The 21,432-nt window shown below is 53.3% G+C and overlaps 3 protein-coding genes across 8 annotated transcripts in view; 2 read left to right on the top strand and 1 right to left on the bottom strand.

Moving 5' to 3' along the window:
* The first annotated feature begins 7,172 nt into the window (after positions 1 to 7,172).
* Positions 7,173 to 11,832, top strand: Lcn2 (lipocalin 2). The gene is made up of 7 exons (XM_050155403.1): positions 7,173 to 7,386; positions 7,899 to 8,038; positions 10,049 to 10,128; positions 10,274 to 10,396; positions 10,583 to 10,684; positions 11,384 to 11,410; positions 11,658 to 11,832. Exons 1-6 carry the CDS (start codon positions 7,249 to 7,251, stop codon positions 11,401 to 11,403), a joined length of 603 nt encoding a protein of 200 aa, XP_050011360.1. The 5' UTR covers positions 7,173 to 7,248; the 3' UTR covers positions 11,404 to 11,410; positions 11,658 to 11,832.
* Positions 11,833 to 14,051: 2,219 nt separating this feature from the next.
* On the top strand, positions 14,052 to 17,198 carry Bbln (bublin coiled coil protein). Its single transcript, XM_050155414.1, has 2 exons — positions 14,052 to 14,253; positions 16,763 to 17,198. Exons 1-2 carry the CDS (start codon positions 14,175 to 14,177, stop codon positions 16,933 to 16,935), a joined length of 252 nt encoding a protein of 83 aa, XP_050011371.1. The 5' UTR covers positions 14,052 to 14,174; the 3' UTR covers positions 16,936 to 17,198.
* Positions 17,199 to 18,075: 877 nt separating this feature from the next.
* Positions 18,076 to 21,432, bottom strand: part of Ciz1 (CDKN1A interacting zinc finger protein 1) — a 16,267-nt gene continuing 12,910 nt past the window's right edge. For all 6 annotated transcript variants that reach the window (XM_050155379.1, XM_050155380.1, XM_050155382.1 and 3 more), the window contains 6 exons: positions 20,847 to 20,934; positions 20,299 to 20,412; positions 20,017 to 20,166; positions 19,006 to 19,075; positions 18,734 to 18,855; positions 18,076 to 18,438 (listed from right to left, as the gene is read on the bottom strand). In XM_050155379.1, coding sequence (XP_050011336.1) covers positions 18,211 to 18,438; positions 18,734 to 18,855; positions 19,006 to 19,075; positions 20,017 to 20,166; positions 20,299 to 20,412; positions 20,847 to 20,934 — 772 coding nt within the window. In that variant the 3' untranslated portion in view covers positions 18,076 to 18,210. The remainder of the gene's footprint in view (positions 18,439 to 18,733; positions 18,856 to 19,005; positions 19,076 to 20,016; positions 20,167 to 20,298; positions 20,413 to 20,846; positions 20,935 to 21,432) is intronic.

Below are 21,432 nucleotides of genomic sequence, written 5' to 3'. Positions count from 1 at the left end.
TTTTCATTCTTCTACAGATTGACATCCAGTTTTGCCAGCACAATTTGTTGAAGATGCTCTCTTTTTTCCATCGTATACTTTTAGCTCCTTTATCGAAAATCAGGTGCTCATAGGTTTGTGGGTTAAAGTCAGGGTCTTCTATTTGGTTCCATTGGTCGACTTCTCTGTTTTTATGCCAATACCAAGCTGTTTTCAATACTGTAGCTCTCTAATAGAGTTTGAAGTCAGGGATGGTAATGCCTCCAGACGTTCCTTTATTGTATAAGATTGTTTTGGCTATCCTGGGTTTTTTGTTTTTCCATATAAAGTTGATTATTGTCTTCTCCAGATCTGTGAAGAATTTTGATGGGAAGGTCTATATATTTTTATTTTGTGTATATGTGTAGTTTTGCCAGCACGAAGGCTATGTACCATGTTCATGCAGTACCCGCAGAGGCCGGAAGAGCAATCTGATCACCTGAAACCCAGTCACTGACAGTGGCTAGCCATCGTGCTGGTGCTAGGAATCCAGTCAGGATCCTCTGCAAATAACAAGTGTTCTCAACTGCCGAGCCACCTCTCCAGCTCCAGCTCCTGTTATTTTTAATCATATGCATGTGTGTGTGAGTGTGTTTACATGTACCACGTGTTTTGCAGGTGCCTGAGGAGGCCAGAGGAGCCCATCAGATCTGAATGAACTTACAGACAGTTGTGAGCTGCTATGTGGGTGCTGGGAACCAAATCCGGTCCTTTGCAAGGGTAGCTGGTGATCTTAACCACTGAGCCGTCTCTCCGGGCTTTGCTTTTTTTTTTTTTTTTTTGGACAGGGTCTCACTTTGTAGCCCAGGGTGGCCTGGATCTGTCACCTGGTTTAGCTTCATAAGGCCTGACTTTCAGGCCTTTTGAAGCTTTTCATATGTACACAGTTAAGATCAAAACTGTCCCTATGGATTGTGAGTCCCACAGATCCTTCTGAGTCTGCTGCTCCCTGGGTTGGTGTGCCCAGGGGACGAAGGGGCCCTCAAAGTGCAGTCTGCTGCTCAGTATGAACTGCTTTTCAAATGGATCCTCCTCAAGGTCCACTGGCTGCAGAAGATGGACACCCCAATCTAACCAAGGACAATGTCTGTTTTTGGCCTACATCGCTTAGATGTAATGTAGAGGCAGGTAGGGAGGCCCTCCTCCAGACCCTCCCTGGGAGCACCTAGTTTACAGGTAGCAACTCAGGTGGGGAAAGGAAGGACCCTCGGAGCTCCAAATCGCAGGCCAAGCCCTCTGGGCGGCTCCTGGGCTCAGCACAGGACTCTACTTGAGAAGAAGCTAACCTGTGACCTTGGAGCTGTAGGCTAGAGGCAGACAGAGTTTGCACCTAGTCCCTGGTTCCCCTGGTGCTCTCCAGTCCTCATCCTTGTTGCTCTGAGCTCTGCAGTCACACCTTCCCTGCCATGGGGGACACAATGAGCCTGCCCTTCCTCAGACGGTCAGATATTTTGGTAATAGAAATGGAATGTTAACTGGTCTAGGGAGATTGGAAAAGGCTACACCTAGAGAAGATGATGATGGGGACCCAGGCAATGGCTTGGAGGAACGGAAGGGGAAAGCCCTGGCCACACCCTGAGTCTGCACAGAGTAAATTTAATCATTTTAAAAGTATTTACATACGGGACTGGAGAGATGGCTCAGTGTTTAAGAGCACTGGCTGCTCTTCCAGAGGTTCGTTTCTGAGTTCACTTCCAAGCAACCAGGTGGTGGCTCACAACCATCTATAATGAGATCTGGTGATCTGGTGCCCTCTTCTGGCCTGCAGGCATACTTAAATTTACTCATTTATTTTGTGTGTGTTTGTGTGTGTGTGTGTGTGTGTGTGTGTGTGTGTAACTTTTGGGACTTAGTTCTCTGCTCTACCACGAAGGTAACTTGGGATGTCAGGCGTGGTGGGAAGCAGTGAACTACCTTGCCAGCCTTTTCTTCTTCTTTTTTTTTCGAGACAGGGTTTCTCTGTAGCTTTGGAGCCTGTTCTGGAACTCCCTTTGTAGACCAGACTGGCCTCGAACTCACAGAGATCCGCCTGCCTCTGCCTCCCGAGTGCTGGGATTAAAGGCGTGCGCCACCACCACCCAGCTAGCCTTTTCTTCTTTTAAAGACAGGGTCTTACACTATAACCAGGTTGACCTCCAATTCATGGCCATCTTCTTGCCTCAGCCTGCCAAATGCTGAGATTAAAAGTGGTTACAGAGTGGACTATTATTTTATTTTACTTTCGTTTGTATACGAATGTGTATGTGTTTGGGGGGGGGTATGTGTGAAAATGCCAACAGGGACAACCTGGGGGCAGTCCTCATTTACCATCTTGTTTGAGATGTTCTCTTCTTTGTTGTATATGCCAGGCTAGCTGGCCCATGAGTGTCTGAAGTTTCTCCTCCCTCACCACAGCAGCAGTGAGACTGCAGGCATAGGAGACCACACCTGACTCTTCTGTGGCTTCTAGGGATTCAGGTTTGGATCTTCATAATTACACAGACCGCACTTTACGCCCTGAACCATCTCCCTAGCCCCCGTGCACAATGCTTCTCTGATTTTGGACTTCTGGATTTTGGAAGATGTGATTCTAAGGCACCAAACGTGGTAACTTGTCGCAATTTGATGATTTGGGAAACTCGCCCTTTCCCAATCGCAGAAGCCGTTGGTAGGAAATACACTGTTTTGAAAAGTTTGCTCTTGAGAGAAGGCTGAGTGTGGCTAGCGGTGGATCCATGGATGGAGAAAAAGGTGGGCCAACACGGGAGGCCATAAGTAGTGAGGAGGAAGTGGACTTAATCTACGGGACCCAGAGTAGCATGGAACGGGGAGACACAGCAGTGTCTGGAGGATGACCTAGGGGTGAAGTAGAAACCAGGGAGCCAGGCAGTGGTGGCGCACGCCTTTAATCTCAGCACTCGGGAGGCAGAGGCAGGCGGATCTCTGTGAGTTCGAGACCAGCCTGGTCTACAAGAGCTAGTTCCAGGACAGGCACCAAGAACTACAAAGAAACCCTGTCTCGAAAATAAAAAAGAAAGAAAGAAAGAAAGGAAGGAAGGAAGGAAGGAAGGAAGGAAGGAAGGAAGAAAGAAAGAAAGAAAGAAAGAAAGAAAGAAAGAAAGAAACCAGGGAGCCATGTGCTGCCTCTGTCTGACTAAGGCTGAGCCCCTCTAGAACAGCACCGGGGACTGTAGTCTCCCATCCGAAGGCCCTAGGGACATTGGGTCCTATGCCCTCTGCCTGTCCCTCACACCAATACAGAAAGTTACACCCTGAAACCTGGAGGGGATGGTAGTCACTCTGGCCCGAGCCCTGTCCCCAGGAACTCACTTGGTACCACTCCCCTGGTACAGAAGGACTCCAAGAAGGGCAGTAGCTGGGCCAAGGCCGAGATCTCAGTGGCCATTGCCAGCATGGCTCTTACCTGTTCCTGGTGCCACCTTCCCTGTCATTGCCCCTCTCTACTGGCTCAGGTCAGCCCCAATCCCCCTGTAAAGCAGTCAACACTGACCCTATGGAGCCTGCTCCATCCTTGCTGCCTGTCAGAGCCTCACCCATCCCTCTTACTTGGGTGCAATGCTCAGCCCCTGAGACCACGGGACAAACAGGGTGGTACAGAATGGTGTTGCTTGTCTCAGAGAACCCAAGGGTCTCCCAGCAAGGGTGCCCTGGTTCTGGAGTTGGAGACACCCTTGTAGACACCTAGTCTAACCAACCCAGCACCCAGGTGGTGCACTTTCCTGACCTGACCTGGGTTCTCGGGGCAAAAGAAAAAGGCAGCCTTTTAGGAGGAGCAGCCTGTCCTTTTGTACAAGCATCCTCTGAGTGTGTCCATCAGAGGCCCAGGTCAGCTGAGGCCTGGGGAGCAGGGAACCGGAGCATGGGGACAAGAAATGGCTGCTGTGGGCATGTCCCCTTCCTTGTGCAACTTGGGGTACCAGGGGCAGGTGTCTTGTCTAGTACCAGCATCATTCCAGGCAGAATCACCCTGCTCAGTGAGCCCAGTAGCCACCCACTGCCTCCCGGATAGCTGGTGCCTGCCGCAGACCCTACCCAGAGCTGTGGCCTCCAGTCCCCTGCACCTATGGTCATGTTGGCCCTCTCACCTACATAGGCACGCTCCGGAACAAAACACAGGGTTACAGAGGAATGAGCTCATGAGGTCCCACCTCTCCCTAAGGTTCTATGGGCAGTTGATGGTTGTCTTTTTTGACAGGGTCTTGCTATATAGACTAGGCTAGCCTCAAACTCACTGAGTTTAGCTTGCTTCTGTTTCCCAAGAACTGGGTTTAAAGGTGTGCATTATTACACCCAGTTTAAGAGTATTTATAGGCTGGGTGACGGTCGCATACACCTTTAATCCCAGCCAGCACTCAGGCAGCAGAAGCAAGCAGATCTCTGTGAGTTCAAGGCCAGCCTGGTCTACAGAGTGCATTCTAAGCTAAGGATGGAGCCCTGGGCACACTAGGCAAGTGTTCTGCCACTGAGCGGGATCCCTAAGCCCTCTCCAGGCTCTCTTGCCTCAGGTCTCCTCCCAGGCAGCCCTGGCTTCTGAGAAGCTGACTTGGTAGTCCTGCATCCTTCAAGCTGGTCTGCAGTCAGGGCTGGAGAGCAGGGCTATGTTAGCCCCAGCCCCTCATGGACACCATGGTATTCAGTTTCTGGACACCAGATCACGACGTCCCTGAGATACAACAATCTAGGAACACATCAAGTGGATTAGACCCACTAATGGTGGGGTTTTGGAGCAGCTAGAGTTCTTTGGGCCTATGACCACAGAAAACCCAAGTGCAAGCCACACATATAGTAATCTCAGCACTTGGTGGGCTGGGCAGGGTCACAAACTTGAAGCTAGTCTGGGCTACCTACTAAAGTTAGTGTCAGCCTAAATTACACTTTGAGACCTGGTATCAAACTATATAATTAAAAGAGTCAGATGGTGTGGTTGGTGATGCGTGCCAACACTCCAGACAGAGGCAGAGGTGGGGGGAAACGAATGAGAAAGACAGACTGGTGGGAGACGGAGGCTGGAGATGAGAAGCTCAGAGTCGCCTTTGGCTACATAGGGAACTCGAGGCCAGCCTTGGCTATATGAGATCCTGTTTCAGAGAAAGGGGGGTCTGGGATACCTAGCAGAGTCCTGGGGGAATTGCACACAGCAGGAACCAACAGACAGGCAGGAGGTGGTTGTGTGTCTTGTACCTGGGGTGGTCAGCCTTTGAAACCGGCCCAGGCTCCTGAGCTAGGCCATCTCCCCTTCACTCTTAATTCTGACCCAGAACTCTGCCCCGGTTCATACTCTAGAGTTCCACTGGTCAGGCAGCCCCCTGGTTTTCAGAGTCTAGAATATTCTACCTAACTCCTCTGAGATTCTGGGATCAGTCTTTCCTGACTGAAAATTCTTGGGGGCTCTGTCCACACCCGTTTTCCTGACACCCAGTTGTCACCAAAGACTCTAGGATACCTTTTACGTATATATTATAAAAAAACTATATGTATACATTTGTTTTAAGACAAAGGTCTTGAAATGTAGCCTTGGCTTGCCTCAAACTCCTTTGTAGACTAGATTGGCTCAGCCTTGAACTCATAGAGGTCCCCCGCCTCTGCCCCCAACGTTGGGCTTAAAGGCATGAGTCACCACACCTGGCTTTCAAGGATACCTTTTAAGCTAAAATGTTTAGTAAATTGGAAAGTTTGTGTGTGTGTGTGTGTGTGTGTGTGCTGTTGGGGATAGAACCTGGGGCCTCCCCCGTCTAGGCAAACCCTCCACCTCTGAGCTGCCTCCCCAGCTGGTAGATACCATTTAAGGTCACAGAAGCTAAAAGGGGTGGATCCCCTCAGGCTGAGATTGAAGGGTGGGGAGGCCAGGGCACCTCAAGAGCAACAGGATCTGATGGCCACATAGTCCCCGCAGCTTGGCTCAGCTTCGCTTCCTCCCTTTCACCATCCAGGGACTTGAGGGGACAGATCTAGTGGTGGAGTCTCTCTGACATGGGGTCAGGGGTCAGGCCGCATCCTACTTCTCAGTTTAGGATCCCTTCCTAGGGCTCTCCCTTCCCCAGGGGCTAAAGGTTGGGGGTGGAGGCCAGCGGGTGATCAGTAAGCACTTTCAGTCCCTTGCAGGGCCAGGGGACTTCAGCCTCAGGTCAGATGGCTCTTAAGTGAGCCATCTCGGGGTGGGGGTTGGGGACAGTACAGCTCCTGAGGTTCATCACTTCCATAGAAGCTGGCCAGGCCTCCAATGAGGACATGGTTTCCTTCAGGACTACGCCTCAATCAGCTCCAGAGGGGCTAAGACCCCTGATGCCGGGCCACTGGGTTCCATTACTCAGAGGGATCTTCCCAATGGCCTCTCAAGGACAATCGTGCCTTCTCCTCCAAAGAAACCGGAACACGTAGGGCTGTGTGGAGCCGTTCCTCCCTCCCACACTCACTTTCCCAAATTTGCCTCCTGCAATCTCCTTATCCTCTGAGGTTAGCTGGCACTGTGGTTGCAGCCCTCGGCCTGGAATGCAGCCACATCTAAGGACTGTGTGGCACAGGAGGGGGCAGCCCCTGAGAGTTCAGCTGCCGCTCTGTCTGGTCTCATAAATGGTGGCGGGGTCATGGGAAAGTGAAGGGTTTCAAGGTATTGGACACTCCCAGACCAGTCTTTTGGACACCTTACAATGCTTGTCAAGCTCAGAACAGGTTGTCCCATTCTTCTCTGTCTAGAACGTTCACTCTCGGCTGCCCCACTCTTCCCCAAACAAGGAAACTGCACAGGATCTGGCAGCATGGGGCATTTCTGGATTTAGCAGGTGTGGGCGCAGGGAGAGGCCTTCACCACACACACCGTCTGGAGTTTCTGATGTGCTAGGACTCCTAGGGGCCATGGGGCTGGGAGACTGCCCAGATCTGAGCTGTTGACCAGGGCCAGCTAGACAAAGGGGTACAGACAGTGCCCTCATGCCTGCCAGACTCCAGAGCTCTGCCAATGTCCCTCCTGTCCCCCTCCCCTGCTGTCCTTCCTGTCACTCAGCTTTTCACAACCCTGACCTGGGGGAGAAAGGGACAGAAATCTTGCCAAGTATTTCAACAGGACATGCTGGCAATTGCCTCACGCTTCCTGGACTTGGTAAAGGATGGATTTCCCCAGTGACCCCCCATAACAGGGGGCTGGCAGCCTGGTGGCCCATAAAGAGTGTCTCTGGGGAGTCCTCCTCAATCTCTTCCTCCTCCTACCTACGGGACCCAGTAACTGCTGAAACCATGGCCCTGGGTGTCCTGTTTCTGGGCCTTACCCTGCTTGGGGTTCTGCAGAGCTGGGCCCAGGACTCAACTCAGAACTTGATCCCCGCCCCATCTCTGCTCAAGGTTCCCCTGCAGCCAGGCTTCCAGAAGGATAAGGTAGGGACCTGGAAGGGCAACTGCAGGAGGGAGCAAGGGAAATGGGGAGCAGATGGGAAGAGAAGCCAAAGACTTCACGGACAACACTGGGTAGGATGGATAAAACTCTGGGAGACTAGGGTCAGGGTTCGCTCACGATCACTGTGCGTCCCAGTGGAAGCCTCACCTTGTTCTGCTCTGACAGTCAGTCTGGGGGAACTTCACCGGTCTATACCTCCTTTTCTGAAACCCCCATTGTCTGTGTAAGGTGGGTGATCTCTTTAGTCAGCTCTACACCAAGCAGGAAGCAGAAGGCCAACAGCCCCTTGCCCAGGACCACCCCATCCTCCAACTCAGCAACTCCACCTAGGGTCTTGCTTGGCCTTGGAGAAGTCCAATTCATGCCTGTGTGCCTGTGTCTGTAGACAGACCCTGCCACTCTCCAGCCTGCCTGAAGGCACCAGCAGGACCAGCGCAGGAGGAGCAGCCATGTGCAGCCATCTCTGGCTCCATCTGTCATTAACCCCTTGCAGTTTCAGGGGAGGTGGTATGTTGTGGGCCTGGCAGGCAATGCGGTCCAGAAAGAAGACGAAGGCCGCTTTACCATGTACAGCACCATCTACGAGCTGCAAGAGGACAACAAGAGCTACAATGTCACCTCCATCCTGCTCAGGTGAGGCCCTGTCACCCCCATGTCACAGCCAAGGACTTGGTCCATTTCTTGCTCGTTCCTTCCCTTCATTCCTGTCTTCTATCAGATGAGGATGGACATACAATCCACAGAAAGCAAGAGGGAGGGAGCTAGGGCGACAGCTCTGTCCATAGAGTGCGTGCCACATAAGCATGAGATTCTGAGTTCAATCCCCCTGAGTCAATGTAAAGAAGCTGGGTGTGACATCTTAGCCCGGTGTGTGTGTGTGTGTGTGTGTGTGTGTGTGTGTGTGTGTGTGTGCGCGTGAGCGTGAGCATGTGCGCGTGTGCACACAACCAGGATCCCTTAATCCAGTCAGTGAACTCCAGGTTTAATAAGAGACCTTGTCTCAAAAGTAAGGTGGAGGGTCTGGGGAGATGGCTCAGTGGTTAAGAGCACTGGCTGTGTTTGCAGAGGACCTGGGTTTGATTCCCAGCATCCACATGGCAGCTCACAACTGTCTGTAACTCCAGTTCTAAGGAATCCAACATCCTCTTTTTGTTTTTTCTTTTTTTCGTTTTTGTTTTTTCGAGACAGGGTTTCTCTGTGTAGCTTTTGGAGCCTGTCCTGGAACTTGCTTTGTAGACCAGGCCGGCCTTGAACTCACAGAATTCCACCTGCATCTGCCTCCTGAGTGCTGGGGTTAAAGGTGTGTGCCACTACCACCCAGTTGGTTTGTTTTTTGAGGGGACAGGATTTCTCTATATAGTTCTGGCTGTTCTTCCCGGAACTCACTCTGTAGACATGGCTGGCTTGAACTCACAGAGATCCACCTGCCTCTGCATCCTGAGGGCTGGGATTAAAGGCTTGTACTACCCCTGCTCAGACCAACATCCTCTTCTGACCTCCATGGCACCTGTGTACGAACATTGCATAGACATACACGCTGACAAAACACTCATAATAATCATACACATAACTGGACCAAACCCAGGACTTTGCACTTGCAAGGCAAACACTCTACTTCTGAGCTAAATCCCTAATCCCAATAATAATTTTTAATTAAAAAAAATAAGGTGGAGAGTGATGGAGGAAGTCACCAGGCATTGCCCTCGGGTCTCCATATGCACACACAGACACACATCAAAAAGAGAATGAAAGGGAGAAGGGGCATTGAATCCAGCCTCTATCCAGGGCCTCCTGGGAGGTGGCCTTGAAGGAGGCAGAAGTGTGCACAGCAGGAGCTGGTGGGCCCTGTGTCAGATGCTGTGTCTTCGAGATGCAGTCAGCCATTGGCATGGCCACCCGAGCAAGGGTTGATGGGCAACCAGGAGTGTGGTAGTTTCTGGGGCGCTTCACCCTGTGCCAGGGCTTGGTCTGGGGCTCCTGCAAGGGCAGTCCTGGCTCAGCTGGAGCACGGGAGAATGGGGGAGAGTGCCACCAGAGTGGGAAGAACAGGGAGAGTGAGGTCAGGGTGTCGGTTGGAGAGATGACAGTGGTGGGGCCAGGGTGTCAGTTGGGGAGAGGGCAGCCAGGGCTCACCACCTGCAGAGCTGGGTGGCTGAGGAGCAAAGGTAGATGAAAGGCAGGTTTGGGGAGCTCAGCTGTGGAGGACAGGATTGGGTGGGATTGGAGGAAAAGCCGAGTATGGCCTGAGGGCTCGAAATGTGATGCTTAGCTTGGAGCAGGTTAGCAGCTCAGAAATAACCAGCCGAGGGAAGAGGCAGAGAAGGAGCAGGGAAAGGAGTAGGGTTACTTACACGGGGCCTGGATTGTGTGTGGGGAGGGGAGGTCACCCCACAAAGGCACCGGGAAGAGGATCTGTACATTCTGGGGGAAGGGTCTCAGTGGGGTCAGGCAGGGAAGACCCAGAGGGGGAAGGCCCAGGTACATCTAAGATGGGTGGGTGGGGCTTCCTGCCAGGTTTGGGGACAGGCTATTACTGGTTGGATGGACAGGGGTGGAGGACACCAGAATTCTAACCCCTCTACCCCAATCCAAGGGGCATTCCGGCCTGTGCCACATCCCTGCTCACTCCCGGTTCTCCCACAGGGACCAGCGCTGTGACTACTGGATCAGAACTTTTGTTCAGAGCTCCAGGGCTGGCCGGTTCACCCTGGGAAACATTCGCAGTGAGTCCTGAGAGGAGTGGGGCCCTTGTCCTTCTACCCAGACTCTGTAATGGGGAGAGGCACTCTGAAAGTCGGGTAGAAAGTACACAACGCCTGCTTTCCTCTTCTCGGGGCAGAACCCATCCCCTGTCCTTCTCGCCCACAGGTTATCCTCAGATACGGAGCTACAACGTACAAGTGGCCACTACTGACTACGACCAGTTTGCCATGGTGTTTTTCAAGAAGAGGACTTCTGGAAACAAACAGTACTTCAAGGTCACCCTGTATGGTGAGTTCTTGGATGCTGCTTAGAGACTCAACTTCCGGTTACACTCAAGGTTGGGATCCCACAGTCTCAGCCCAGGGAGTGGTCTCTCTGCAGACCTCCACGGATAACAAGTCTGAGACCTCACTTGCTAGGTCAGTGATAGGTATGGAGTGTCCTGTGATCACTCTCTGCTGATCTTGGTTGCAGGAAGAACCAAGGAACTGCCCGATGAACTAAAGGAGCGTTTTGTCCGCTTTGCCAAGTCTCTGGGGCTAACAGATGACCACATCATCTTCTCTGTCCCCACCGGTAATGGCCAGCTGGGGAGAGGGGAAAGGGACGTGGGGATGTGGGGACTGTCCAGGCTGATACCTGCCCACCAGAGAAAGGGAAGACACGGTCCCTTGCTCTAGCCACTGGGATCCACCTTGAGGTCTGGAAGACTCTGTGACACCCTGCGGTCTGTGGAGTCCTTAGGGATCCCAGCCCTAAGTTTTCCTTCTGCCAGTTGACCCAGAACATTCCCAGATGAGGAAACCTGGTTTATCTCAAATACCCTCAGCAGTGCTGCCCCAAGCCACTTCCGCCTACAGCTGGAACCTTGGACAAACAAACCTACAAACCCTGAGCCTTGCTGTCTGGGGCCTATCCCCATCCCATGACTTGGGAGACATCTTGTTTTCAAGTAGCCTGAGCAGGAGGCTCCTCCAGTCAGGTCACACAGAGCCACCAGCTGAGATGCTACCAGGGCCCAGCAGATAAGCAGGCAGAAAGCCTGGGTACACGATCTGCTAAGTACCTCCCACCCCTGCCCTTTGGCAGTTCTTTGGGTCTTTCTCTCGTGTTGTCTGTTCCACATGGGTCCTTTCGCTGCCCCAACCCTGAAAGAAGTCCCAGATCTTTTGTAGTTAGTTGGGCTAGTCTGGACCTGAGGAAACATAGGCTCCTAGTGGCCAGACATCACAACATGCACCCGTACTCTCTTCTGACGAACTTTCTCTCCTACAGACCAATGCATTGACAACTGAACAGGCAGTGAGTGTGGCTGGAATGGGGAGGGGCCGGGTGGGAGGCCAGGACATAGGGGACAGGGTCTCCAGCCTGTGGCTGGCTGGGATGGGCAGCGACCCATTGGGAGGCTGGGGTATAGGTGATGGGGGTCTCCAGCCTGTGGCTGGCTGGGATGGGCAATGACCCAGTGGGAGGCCAGGGTGTAGGGGACGGGGGTCTCCAGCTTGTCTTCGCTCTTCCCCTGAACGGTGGTGTTCTGATTCTGCTACAGTTTCTCAGGTGCTTCCTGCCTGTCCCCGGTCCCATCTCTCCTGTTGCTGAGAGCTACTTGGTTACCCGCCAGCCACAAAACAATGAGTAGCAGATGACTCTTCTTATCTGGGCAGCACTGCCCAGCCACCTGCCCCAATGGCACCCCCTTGTCTGCTAAATAAACGCCTGTCTCAAATTCTCTGAGTCTGTGCTGCTTAACCCCATAACAATGAGGGGAGGGGCAGAGGGTGGGCTCACACCAGTGTTAGTCCAGCATGATGGTAGGTAGGACTGCAGAAAGAAGGCTCAGGGAAAAGAAGGCTCCAGAACTCCAGCCTCGCCCCAGCTTCCACCATCGTGACCACTAACTGCCCCAAATCCCTCCTGTACAGAACAATATTACACTTGCTGCTGTTTTGGCTTGGTGCCCCCAGCAAGGGCAACACTAGCTCCTCCGTGCCTTGTCTCCAATGGGCATCTTGCACTTGGCCACCTGCACAGGTTCCAAAGGGCAGCCCCTCTGGAACTGGGAAGTTGGGAGAGCCTGGAGGGGGAATGTGGAGGTACAGACACCCCACATTCTTCCCGACCCTGTGATTGCTAGGAGTCTGCAGCCATTTCTCTTCCCCCTTCCCAGAATGCATGAGGTTCCAAATGAACCCCTTTCCCATCTCACACACAAACACAGCCCTTTTCACCTTGACTGAAAAGAGAGGTGTGTCAAGTGGCAACCAGCCACACCCACAGTCCTGCAGGGGGCAGCACAGACCTGAGACCCAGCTCAGCAGAAAGTGTTGAAATCTGGGCTGGATTTAAGAGATCTGGCTGAGCCCGGCGGGTGGCACACGCCTTTAATCCCAGCACTTGGGAGGCAGAGGCAAGCGGATCTCTGTGAATTCAAGACCAGCCTGGTCTACAAGAGCTAGTTCCAGGACAGGCTCCAAAACCACAGAGAAACCCTGTCTCGAAAAACAAAAACAAAAAAAAAAAAAAAAAAACAAAAAACAAACAAACAAAAAAAAAAGATCTGGCTGACACAGGCAGAGCAGCCTGGAGGAATAGAGGCAATGTTCAAGTCCAAGAAGGTTCCAGATGGAGAGATACAGCTAAGACCTACTGGTTAAAGCCTCAATGACTAGCCAGGAAAGGAAGACACCCACATACTTCATTCCTGAGCTCCAATTTGAACACAGATCTAAATTTTTTCTTTTGGATCAGAGTCTTACTATGTATCCCTGGCTGGTCTGGAACTCTATGAAGAGCAGACTGGCCTTGGACTCATAGAGTTCTGCCTGCTTCTGCTTTCAAAGGGCTGGGATTAAAGGCGTGCATCACCGTGCCCACATTATTTATGTATTCCTACCTATATGTACGTGAACCACATACATGCCATAGTTCTCATAGAGGCCAGGAGGAGTCGGATCACCTGGAGCTGAAGTTACAGAGTCATGAGCCACCATGGTGAGTGCTGGGAGTTGAACCCAGGTCCTTCAGAACAGACAGTGGGTTTTGATTTTTCAAGACAGGGTTTCTCTGTGTAACAGTCCTGACTGTCCCAGAACACGCTCTGTAGACCAGGTTGGCCTTGAGCTTCCAAAGATCCGCCTGCTGCCTCTGCCTCCCAAGTGCTGGGATTAAAGGTGGGCACCATCACTGCCCAGTTTATTTTTTACTTTTAATGATATGTCTGTCTGTCTGTGGTGCACATTGAGTGCAGGTGCTTGAGGAAGCCAGAGGCATTGAATTTCCCTGGAGCTGGCATTACAGGTGGATGCCAGTCGCCCGCTTCATGCCCTGTTTATTGGCATTGGTCAAATCTACTGTCCAGGCTGGAGTCTGGTCTGATTTCTAGCCATAAGTGTAGTCTTTGAGAGCCCGAAGAGAAGAGATAAGGCCAAGATAGGACGCAGTTATGGGTATCTCGGCTGCACCTGGAGGAGATGGGAAGAATGCGATTCCTTGTGACTGGGAATAAAGTTCTCGAAGCTATTTAAATCCTTGGGAGAGCCGGGCGGTATTGGCGCACGCCTTTAGTCCCAGCACTCGGGAAGCAGAAGGAGGATCTCTGTGAGTTCGAGGCCAGCCTGGTCTACAGAGCTAGTTCCAGGACAGGCTCCAAAGCTACAGAGAAACCCTGTCTCGAAAAAAAAGAAGAAAAAAAAGGGACGAAGGCAGCAGGTGGAGCCTAGTAGAAGTCTCAAGCTCTAGCGGGCCAGGGTTTCTACTGCCTGGCTTTCAGTGAGTGCACTGGCTCTGCGGACCGCGGGGTCCAGCGCCCAAGAGACGGACGCTATACGGAAGTGAGAGGAGGAGCCTGAGAGCGGACAGGGGCGGAGCCCCGCTTGAGGGCGTGGCTTGTGAGGCCTCGGGGCAGGGCTCTGGGCGGGGCTGAGGGCGGGCCGGGGTGAGCCGCTGCAATCCACCCTTCCGGCCCGGCGTTCCACCAGCTGCTTGCACCTTCCGCCCAGCTTCGGCTTTCCGCGCGACGGTCGCCAAGTTCCATTTTCGCGTTGCCTCTGCGGTGCCCGAGCCCGCAATGTCGGGCCCCAACGGGGACCTAAGCATGCCGGTGGATGCGGGCGCGGAAGGCGAGAATGACAGCTTCGGGGAAGCAGGTGACCGGGGCGGGGGCGGGCTGCCGAGGCTACCTTTGCTTTGCTAGGGGTGCCGTCCTGGGATCTGGAATGGGACCGGGATGGAGGTGTGTGTGAGGGACTGAAGAGCCGTCCCACCCCGCCCCTGGGTGGCTCTGGAGTTGTCCCCACAGTCGCCTTGGAAGCAATGGCGAGCGAGCGCTAGCGAACGGATCACTGGACGCAGCAGTACCGGGGAACTGTCCCCACCAGCCACGGTTACATAGGGGAAACTGAGGCAGCTTCACAGAAGCTTGTCGGTTTGAGATTTGCTTCAGCCACTTTCTTCGCTGAAGGGGGGACGGGTCCTGCTTGGCTCTCTGCAGGAGGGGTTCGCCCCACTGTGCTGAGTCAGCACCCCAGCCTCCTGGCTTTGCTGGTGTGACCTGCTTACCAAGCACTATGTTGGGTGCACAGCACTGCGGAAGCACCTCAGGGGAAGAATCAGCCCACAGACTCCTTTTGCACGTCTGGGAACCTCAGTTTTCCCATCTGCAATACTGGGCACATTGGTGTTTCCTGTATTGGGATGTGTGGGGATTAAAGGGCAGAACGGAATGGAAAATGGTTAGACTCTAAGCTTCCAGCGTACAAGTTCCTTCTGAAAGTGGACAGTGCTTGTATTTTTTTTTTCTTACCATAGTCAAGCCTGGTGCCTGAGCGAGAGAGCAGGTCTTGTGTAGTAAGGATGGAGTATGCTTTTGCTTTGTTATAAACGCTTTATTGAGCTGTCAGTCACACAATAGATTTTACCACATAAACCGTACAGTTCCGCAGGCTCTCACTGAATTCCCAGCATATCCATTGGCACAACAGTTTCAGAATATTTTCACCACCCAGGTTCTGCTCTTAATAAAGGTTGTCCTCCAGCTGGAGGCAGGTGCTGTGCAGCCATGGTGGGAACATCATGAGGGGACTCGGTGAGGGTGCGGTGTGACCCCGAGTGGACACTGAGATGGTGAGGTGCAGGCTATCTGACCCAAGACAGGAGCAACGGCTAGGAAGCACCCTTGACATCGATGAAGGCACCGCCTCTCCTCACCCCTCGGCTAGCCTGCCATGAAACTGGGAAGGATGGGTCTTAACAGCTGTCATTAAGTTCTTGCTGTTGCAGACCCCAACTGAGCTTTTGGAGTCCTGGAACCTCAGTGTCCCCTACTCCAATAAGGAGTTGCTGGAGTACAGACCTTCAGGGTCTCTGACCTTCAGGTCTGAGTCTTGGTCCTGCCACCAAGTAGCTATGGGAAGCTATTCTGGTTCCTTCCTTCTTAGGCCTCAGTTTCCCCATGTGTACCAGGGGGTTTGGACTTTAAGATCCAGCAGCCTTCAGAGGCTCTATCTTCTTTAGGGATGCCCTTTCTGGGAACCATCCCCCAAAGGCATATCCCAGACACCCTCCCTGGGCCTTTTTCTTAAATCCACCAGCTACTTCCCCTTTGGTCCCATGCTGGCAGCTGAGTGTTTCTGAGTCATGGCTGGCGCAGAACTGGGTCCCACAGTGGGCACAGTCCCAGACCTTGGGTCCTGAGGGACATAGGATTGCCAAGAGGCAGGTCAGAAGTCGCAGTAGAGGGAGATGGAGAAGACGCGGAGGAGGAGGTGTTTGAGCTGGTCCTTGAAGGGCTGTTGTGGTCGATGAGTTCTAGATGGTAGACAGCTGAGCAAGAGCAGGGACTGGGAAGTCAGAGCTGCATTCATTCACTCACTCACTCATTCAGTAAGTGCTTATTTGTGTCGTCGAGGGCACTGGGGAAACAGCAGAGAACACAAGACCTGTCACCTCTCCCAGACCTTTGTAACTGAGTGTGAGGTGGAGTCCAGACTATTGTCCAGCTCGTCTGAGGGGAAAGCTGTGCAAGGTGGAGGCTAGAGGCTCAGGCAAAGGCCTGGTCCAGTGTGGGACACCGGGAGGGCTCCCTTTGGTGATAGCCATACCGAGACTTAGATAAATGGTATTCATCCCAGAGGGAAAGACAAGGCCACCCAAGACATTCCAGGCAGAGCCATCAGTACGTGCAGAGGGCTTGAGATGGGCTAAGCCAGTGTGAGGGGAGAAGAGGTGGGAGGGAGAAGGGGCTAAAAGGGGAAATGGGCTGGGTCTGCTCCAGGGCCTGGAAGCTGCTGGACACTACTGTGAAGGCAGAGAGAGCCGCAGAAGGGCTGGAGGTCAGGCCGTGGCTAGACTGCAGCTTTTGACTGCCCCGCTTTGGAACACGGACGTCTAGGGAGCTATGGAAGGAAATGCAGAGGAAGCTTGGCATATGATAGGGCCACCAGCCAGGACACTGGCAGATTGCGCCAGGACCACACTGACCCTACAAGAAAGCTGTCCTATGGATGATTTCTGTGACACTTGTGGTACCTACTCATTTTCTGCACGGGGACACTGAGAATCAGAAAGGTTGGGGAGAGCTGGGGGCACTGGGTGTACTGTGTCTGCCAGCCCTGAGGAGACATGGGACCTTCCCTCTGTCTTTTCCCTTCCTCCCAGAGTACGCTGCCATCAACTCCATGTTGGATCAGATCAACTCTTGTCTGGACCACCTGGAGGAGAAGAACGACCACCTCCATGCCCGCCTCCAGGAGCTGCTGGAGTCTAATCGGCAGACACGCCTGGAATTCCAGCAACAACTCGGGGAGGCCCCTAGTGATGCCAGCCCCTAGGTGCTGGGAGCCCCAAACCAGGTCCCGGCCTCGCCTCTCTAGGCCATGTTCTGGCCTATGTAGATACCACTTGGCTTAGACACCACCTCAGGTACTGGCCTTCAGATCCCCCAGTGGGTCTACCCACCTGGACCAAGCCCCACTGCCCCATCATCCCTTCTGGAGCCAGGTGGAGCCAGCTCACTCACTTATCCGACTGCCCAGCTCCTGTCTCTTTCCCCTCCACCCTGGATTGAGTGTCCATATTAAAGAGATCTCCCACACCACTGCCCCTCTTGCCTCTTTGTGTCAGGGTAGGGGCCCCAGTAGCCACTGGGGGCAGATGGAGCAGACTGAGGCTCCTGAGCCACGTCGTGGGGCTGGGGTTCTTAGCTATTTTTCATTTCTGATGCAGAGGAGGATACAGGCAAGGTCAGGGCTTCCTCCCTACCTGCCCTACCTGGTGTGTTGCCTGCTAGCAGCTGCTTCCCAGCCTGGCAGAGACAGACATGCTCTGTGACTGAGCTCATTCAGCCTCTGGGCACTAGGGCCTTTCACCATGAAAACCGTGGTGCGTTCCACTCTAGCCTTAGTCTTCCCAGCTGGCACTAACAGCCAGGCCATCTTATCTCTGAAGGTCATTTCTCTATAAATGAGGAAACAACAGAGCTAAGGCTGGGTCAGTTCACTGCTCATCTGTCTTTGGGTTAGGAGGGTTGTGCTTTCCTGGCCAATCAAGAGCTGAACCTCAGCAGCAGGGGACCCTCCCAGTCCCAAATCTTAACTCCATGTCTGCTCTGGCTTCTGTGAGATGCAGCTGGATAGAGGTCAACACACGGGCCAAGAATTTACACCTAGGGTTAAGTCCTGGCCAGTCTGACTTGGCAAGTCACATGACCCTGCTAAGGCCTCTTTATCTGCAACTTGGGGGTAGGAGCAAGACCATCTGCTAGGGCCACCAGCCATAAGAATTTTCTCTCAAGTTGCCTTTCTATCCTTGATACACTATGAGGGAAACTGAGGAGGCTCAGAGAAGTCCCTTGTAGTCCTATCCCAGAGACCCTGCATCTCAGGAAGCCTGACTTTGGTTTCCTGGTCCTCCACCACACTGTGTCCAGAGAGTAGGTGCCCCTCCCTGTCTCCACCCCGACACAGTGCTGGTGGGGGCTGCAAAGCGGAGCAACTCTTTATTGGATTTTGAGTAATAACATCAACCACGTGAACATCTCCACGCAGTACCTAGAAAACATTAGCAGGCCGGGCCCTAGTCAGGCTGGCTGGCCGGAGCTCCCTCTATCAGGTTTTGAGGCGAGCTGAGCGCCGAAGGGAAGGAGGGGGCTTGGGGCATCCAGGCTTCACCTTGCTGGGTATTTTTGCTGTGTCCTGGGAGCTGGGCTGGCTGGGCAGGCGGCCATTGCTACTGCTAGAGGTGAACAGTGCAGTCAGGGCATTGCGGGCGTTGATCGCACACCTGCGGCTCACGGGCCTGCTGGCAGGGCTGGGGTTCTTGGCTGCTTTGTATTTCTAGATACAAAAGTTTTCAAGTTAGGTGCAGTGTATGGCACGCCTGGCCAGCAGCTGCTTCCCCACTTGGGCCTAAACAGTAATGATCTCTTGTGTGATCCTCTCTAGGCTCCGGCGTCACCCCCACCCCACCCCCACCCGGACCTGCAACACGCACAAGCACGTAACACAAAGAGCCAAGCCAGAGTGGAGCATGCTCAGGAACTGCCTTGGTACAGCAGCAAACAGCTGCTGGTCATACCCACCAATATGAACAGGCCGTGCCCCTGGGCAGGGCAGCCAGATGGCCACTCACCTGCAGGTTCTCAAAGTGGGCCAGGGACTTGCAGTGGGAGAGCCGCAATCCTGAGTTAGTGTCGTAGAACTTGTGACAGATGCGGCAGACATAGCCCATGGCGGGCACCAGGAAGTCCACACCTGGGGGACAGACAGCAGGGGCTGCATACCCAGGTCCCTCTCACCAGTTGGGTGTCCCACCTGCTCTAGGTGGGAGAAGAGAAGAGCACCAGAGGGTGGGCTGCTAGACTGGAGTGCTGTGGCGGCTGGGGGCTTAGGTTGGGGTCTTACCGTATGCCGTGTTGGGGCTGTAAGTCTCTGAGCCTTTCCATTCCTCTAAGGATGTATCTCCTGACCTCACCTGGAGAGGGAGCGAGAGCTCAGATGTGGTGCCTCTGGCCCCACCCGGACACAGGTCAGGGGCCTGCAGTGCACTCATGGTCTCCAGAGCACCAACCATGCCCCTCGGCTTACAGCCCGTTCAGGGTGGCCTCTGAGCCACGGCACATGCCGATCCTGCCTCCCAGGTGTCCTGATGACTGCGTTGTGGGTGAATAAACACTTCCTTTCTGAGGCTTTTTCAGCACACTTGAGTGTGTGCACGCGTGGGTACCTGAGGCTAGCATCTGTCAAATCTCCAGAGCTTTGGAGGCACAGGCAGTCAGGAGCGATCTGACGTGGTGTGGGGAACTGAACCCAGGTCCTCTGGGAGCAGCACAGCTTCTCACCACCTCCTACTCATCTCTCCATCCTCTTTCTTTTCTTTCTTTTTTCTTTTTGGAGACAGGGTCTTGGTATAGCACATGATGGAGCTCTCAACCCTCTGCTTCAGCTTCCTTCGTGCTGGAGCCTGTATGACTTCCCTCCCCCGGTACTAGGGGGGTGAATCTAGGGCTTTGCCCGTGCTAGGCAAGGACTCTACCACTGGGCTATAGTTCCTAGTCCACTGCCTTCCCCTCCCCACCCCAATCCACCTGCGTTTCTTTTCCTTTGTCCAAGAATAGCAGGGAAATCTTACCCAAAGCCTCCCAGGACTGCTGTAGCGTGCCTTCTGTGCCTTGCTAAGCACTGTTCCCTCTGCCTTCCCTTGCCCCACATGGTATCTCAGCCTTTAAGGCCTTTGCATATGTCACCTGTCACTCAATGTCACTCAATGTTCAAGCTTAGTTCCATGGCCATGTGACACAGCCCATAACTGCGTCATGTATTAGTGCTTACAAATGCCAGCACAGTATCTGGGCCCCTCAAGGAGTAGGGCAGCCCCTCGGTCCCCAATAGCCTCGAATGGCTCACCCCACATACCTGCTTGCAGAATTCCTCCTCAGCCTCAATCTCTTCCTCTTCCTCATCATCCTCGTCCTCTTCTTGATCACTCTCGAAGCAACCAACGGCATCCACCGTGATGAAGTGCTCCTCCTCTGGGTTCACTATCTCCTTTTCAAGTGTCTTCAGCTGCCCAAGGCACAGGTGAGGGACTTAAGTCAGATATGGGCAGCTAAGGTACCACACACTTCTGAGGGTTCTAGGCCTTGCTCTATGATCTTGGGGAACGGATTCATGCTGTGCTCAGGCAGTGGGGGTTACCTCCTTGGCCTTGTCTTTGTGTCCCTGGGACTTTACATGTTCCACAAACTTTCGAGGGGTCTTGAAATAACGGCTGCAGATGGTACAGAAGGGCCTCAGGGATTGTTTTGCGATCTGGGGAAAGGAAGGCAGGCCATGTGGTGCATTGTAGCATTCCTAGGTACAAGCCACCCTATCAGTGGCCCAATGAGACCTCACCTGTCAAGCTTGCGGGCTCAACCCAGCTCTGACCCTACAATGGGACATGCAAAATCAGTTCTCTTCACTATGTGAGAGGTAGGTGGCAACAGAGACAGGCTAGGAGGGAGGACAGCCACCAAAGACACCTCAGTAGGGTAGAGGCTGAATAGCAGGGTGAGCTGGTGCCTACACTGAACAGATGGGCAAAGTAAAAGCCCAAAGGGAACATGACTGACTCACCAGAAGTCACGTGAGGGATAGTCACATGAAGACAAAAATAGACTTTGCATCCCACTCCCACCCGGACCCCCTCCCCCACCTGGCTGTGGCACACACAGGTGCCTTTGAAGCATGAGCGGCTGTCGCACCTTGTGCTCCTGTGTCCTGCGGTGCTGGATAAGGTCTCCCATGTAGTACACCTGGCAGGTGTTGCACCAGCGTTTTGGTGGAGGATCTCTGAATGGCACAATGAAAACAAAGCAAGGCATGATGCTACATTCTCCCAGAGTGCTCTGGAAGTGTTTGTGGTTCAGAAGCCAGGGTGGGGGTCAGTCTGCGGTGCCTCCTTCAGGGGCCAGGAGTCTAGTATCAAAAAGACAAAGAGCAGCATCTCCTGACCCCAAGAGTTAACAGACATGAGCTCTCTGTCCGCCAGGCAACAAGCAGAGCGGACATGAGTCTGCTGGCTTCCGTCCTCAGTGGAACCCCCAACCATTGACACAGACGACTGTCCAGCCTGAGAAAGGTCTCCAACAGGGTTTACTGTAATCCTGAGTAAGTCAACTCTGAGATCTCGTTAAGCAGTTGGCATTAAATTCTTGATCTTATGCCAGGTGGTGCTGGCGCAGGCCTTTAATCCCAACACTTGGAAGGCAGAGGCAGGCGGATCTCTGTGAGTTACAGGATAGCCAGAGCTACACAGAGAAACCCTGTCTCGAAGAAAACAAAAAACCC

Source organism: Alexandromys fortis, unplaced genomic scaffold (assembly GCF_014885135.2).
Source record: "Alexandromys fortis isolate MF-2015 unplaced genomic scaffold, M_Fortis_MF-2015_v1.1 scaffold_72, whole genome shotgun sequence".
NCBI lineage: Eukaryota > Metazoa > Chordata > Mammalia > Rodentia > Cricetidae > Alexandromys > Alexandromys fortis.
This window is presented reverse-complemented; position numbering and strand designations above follow the sequence as displayed.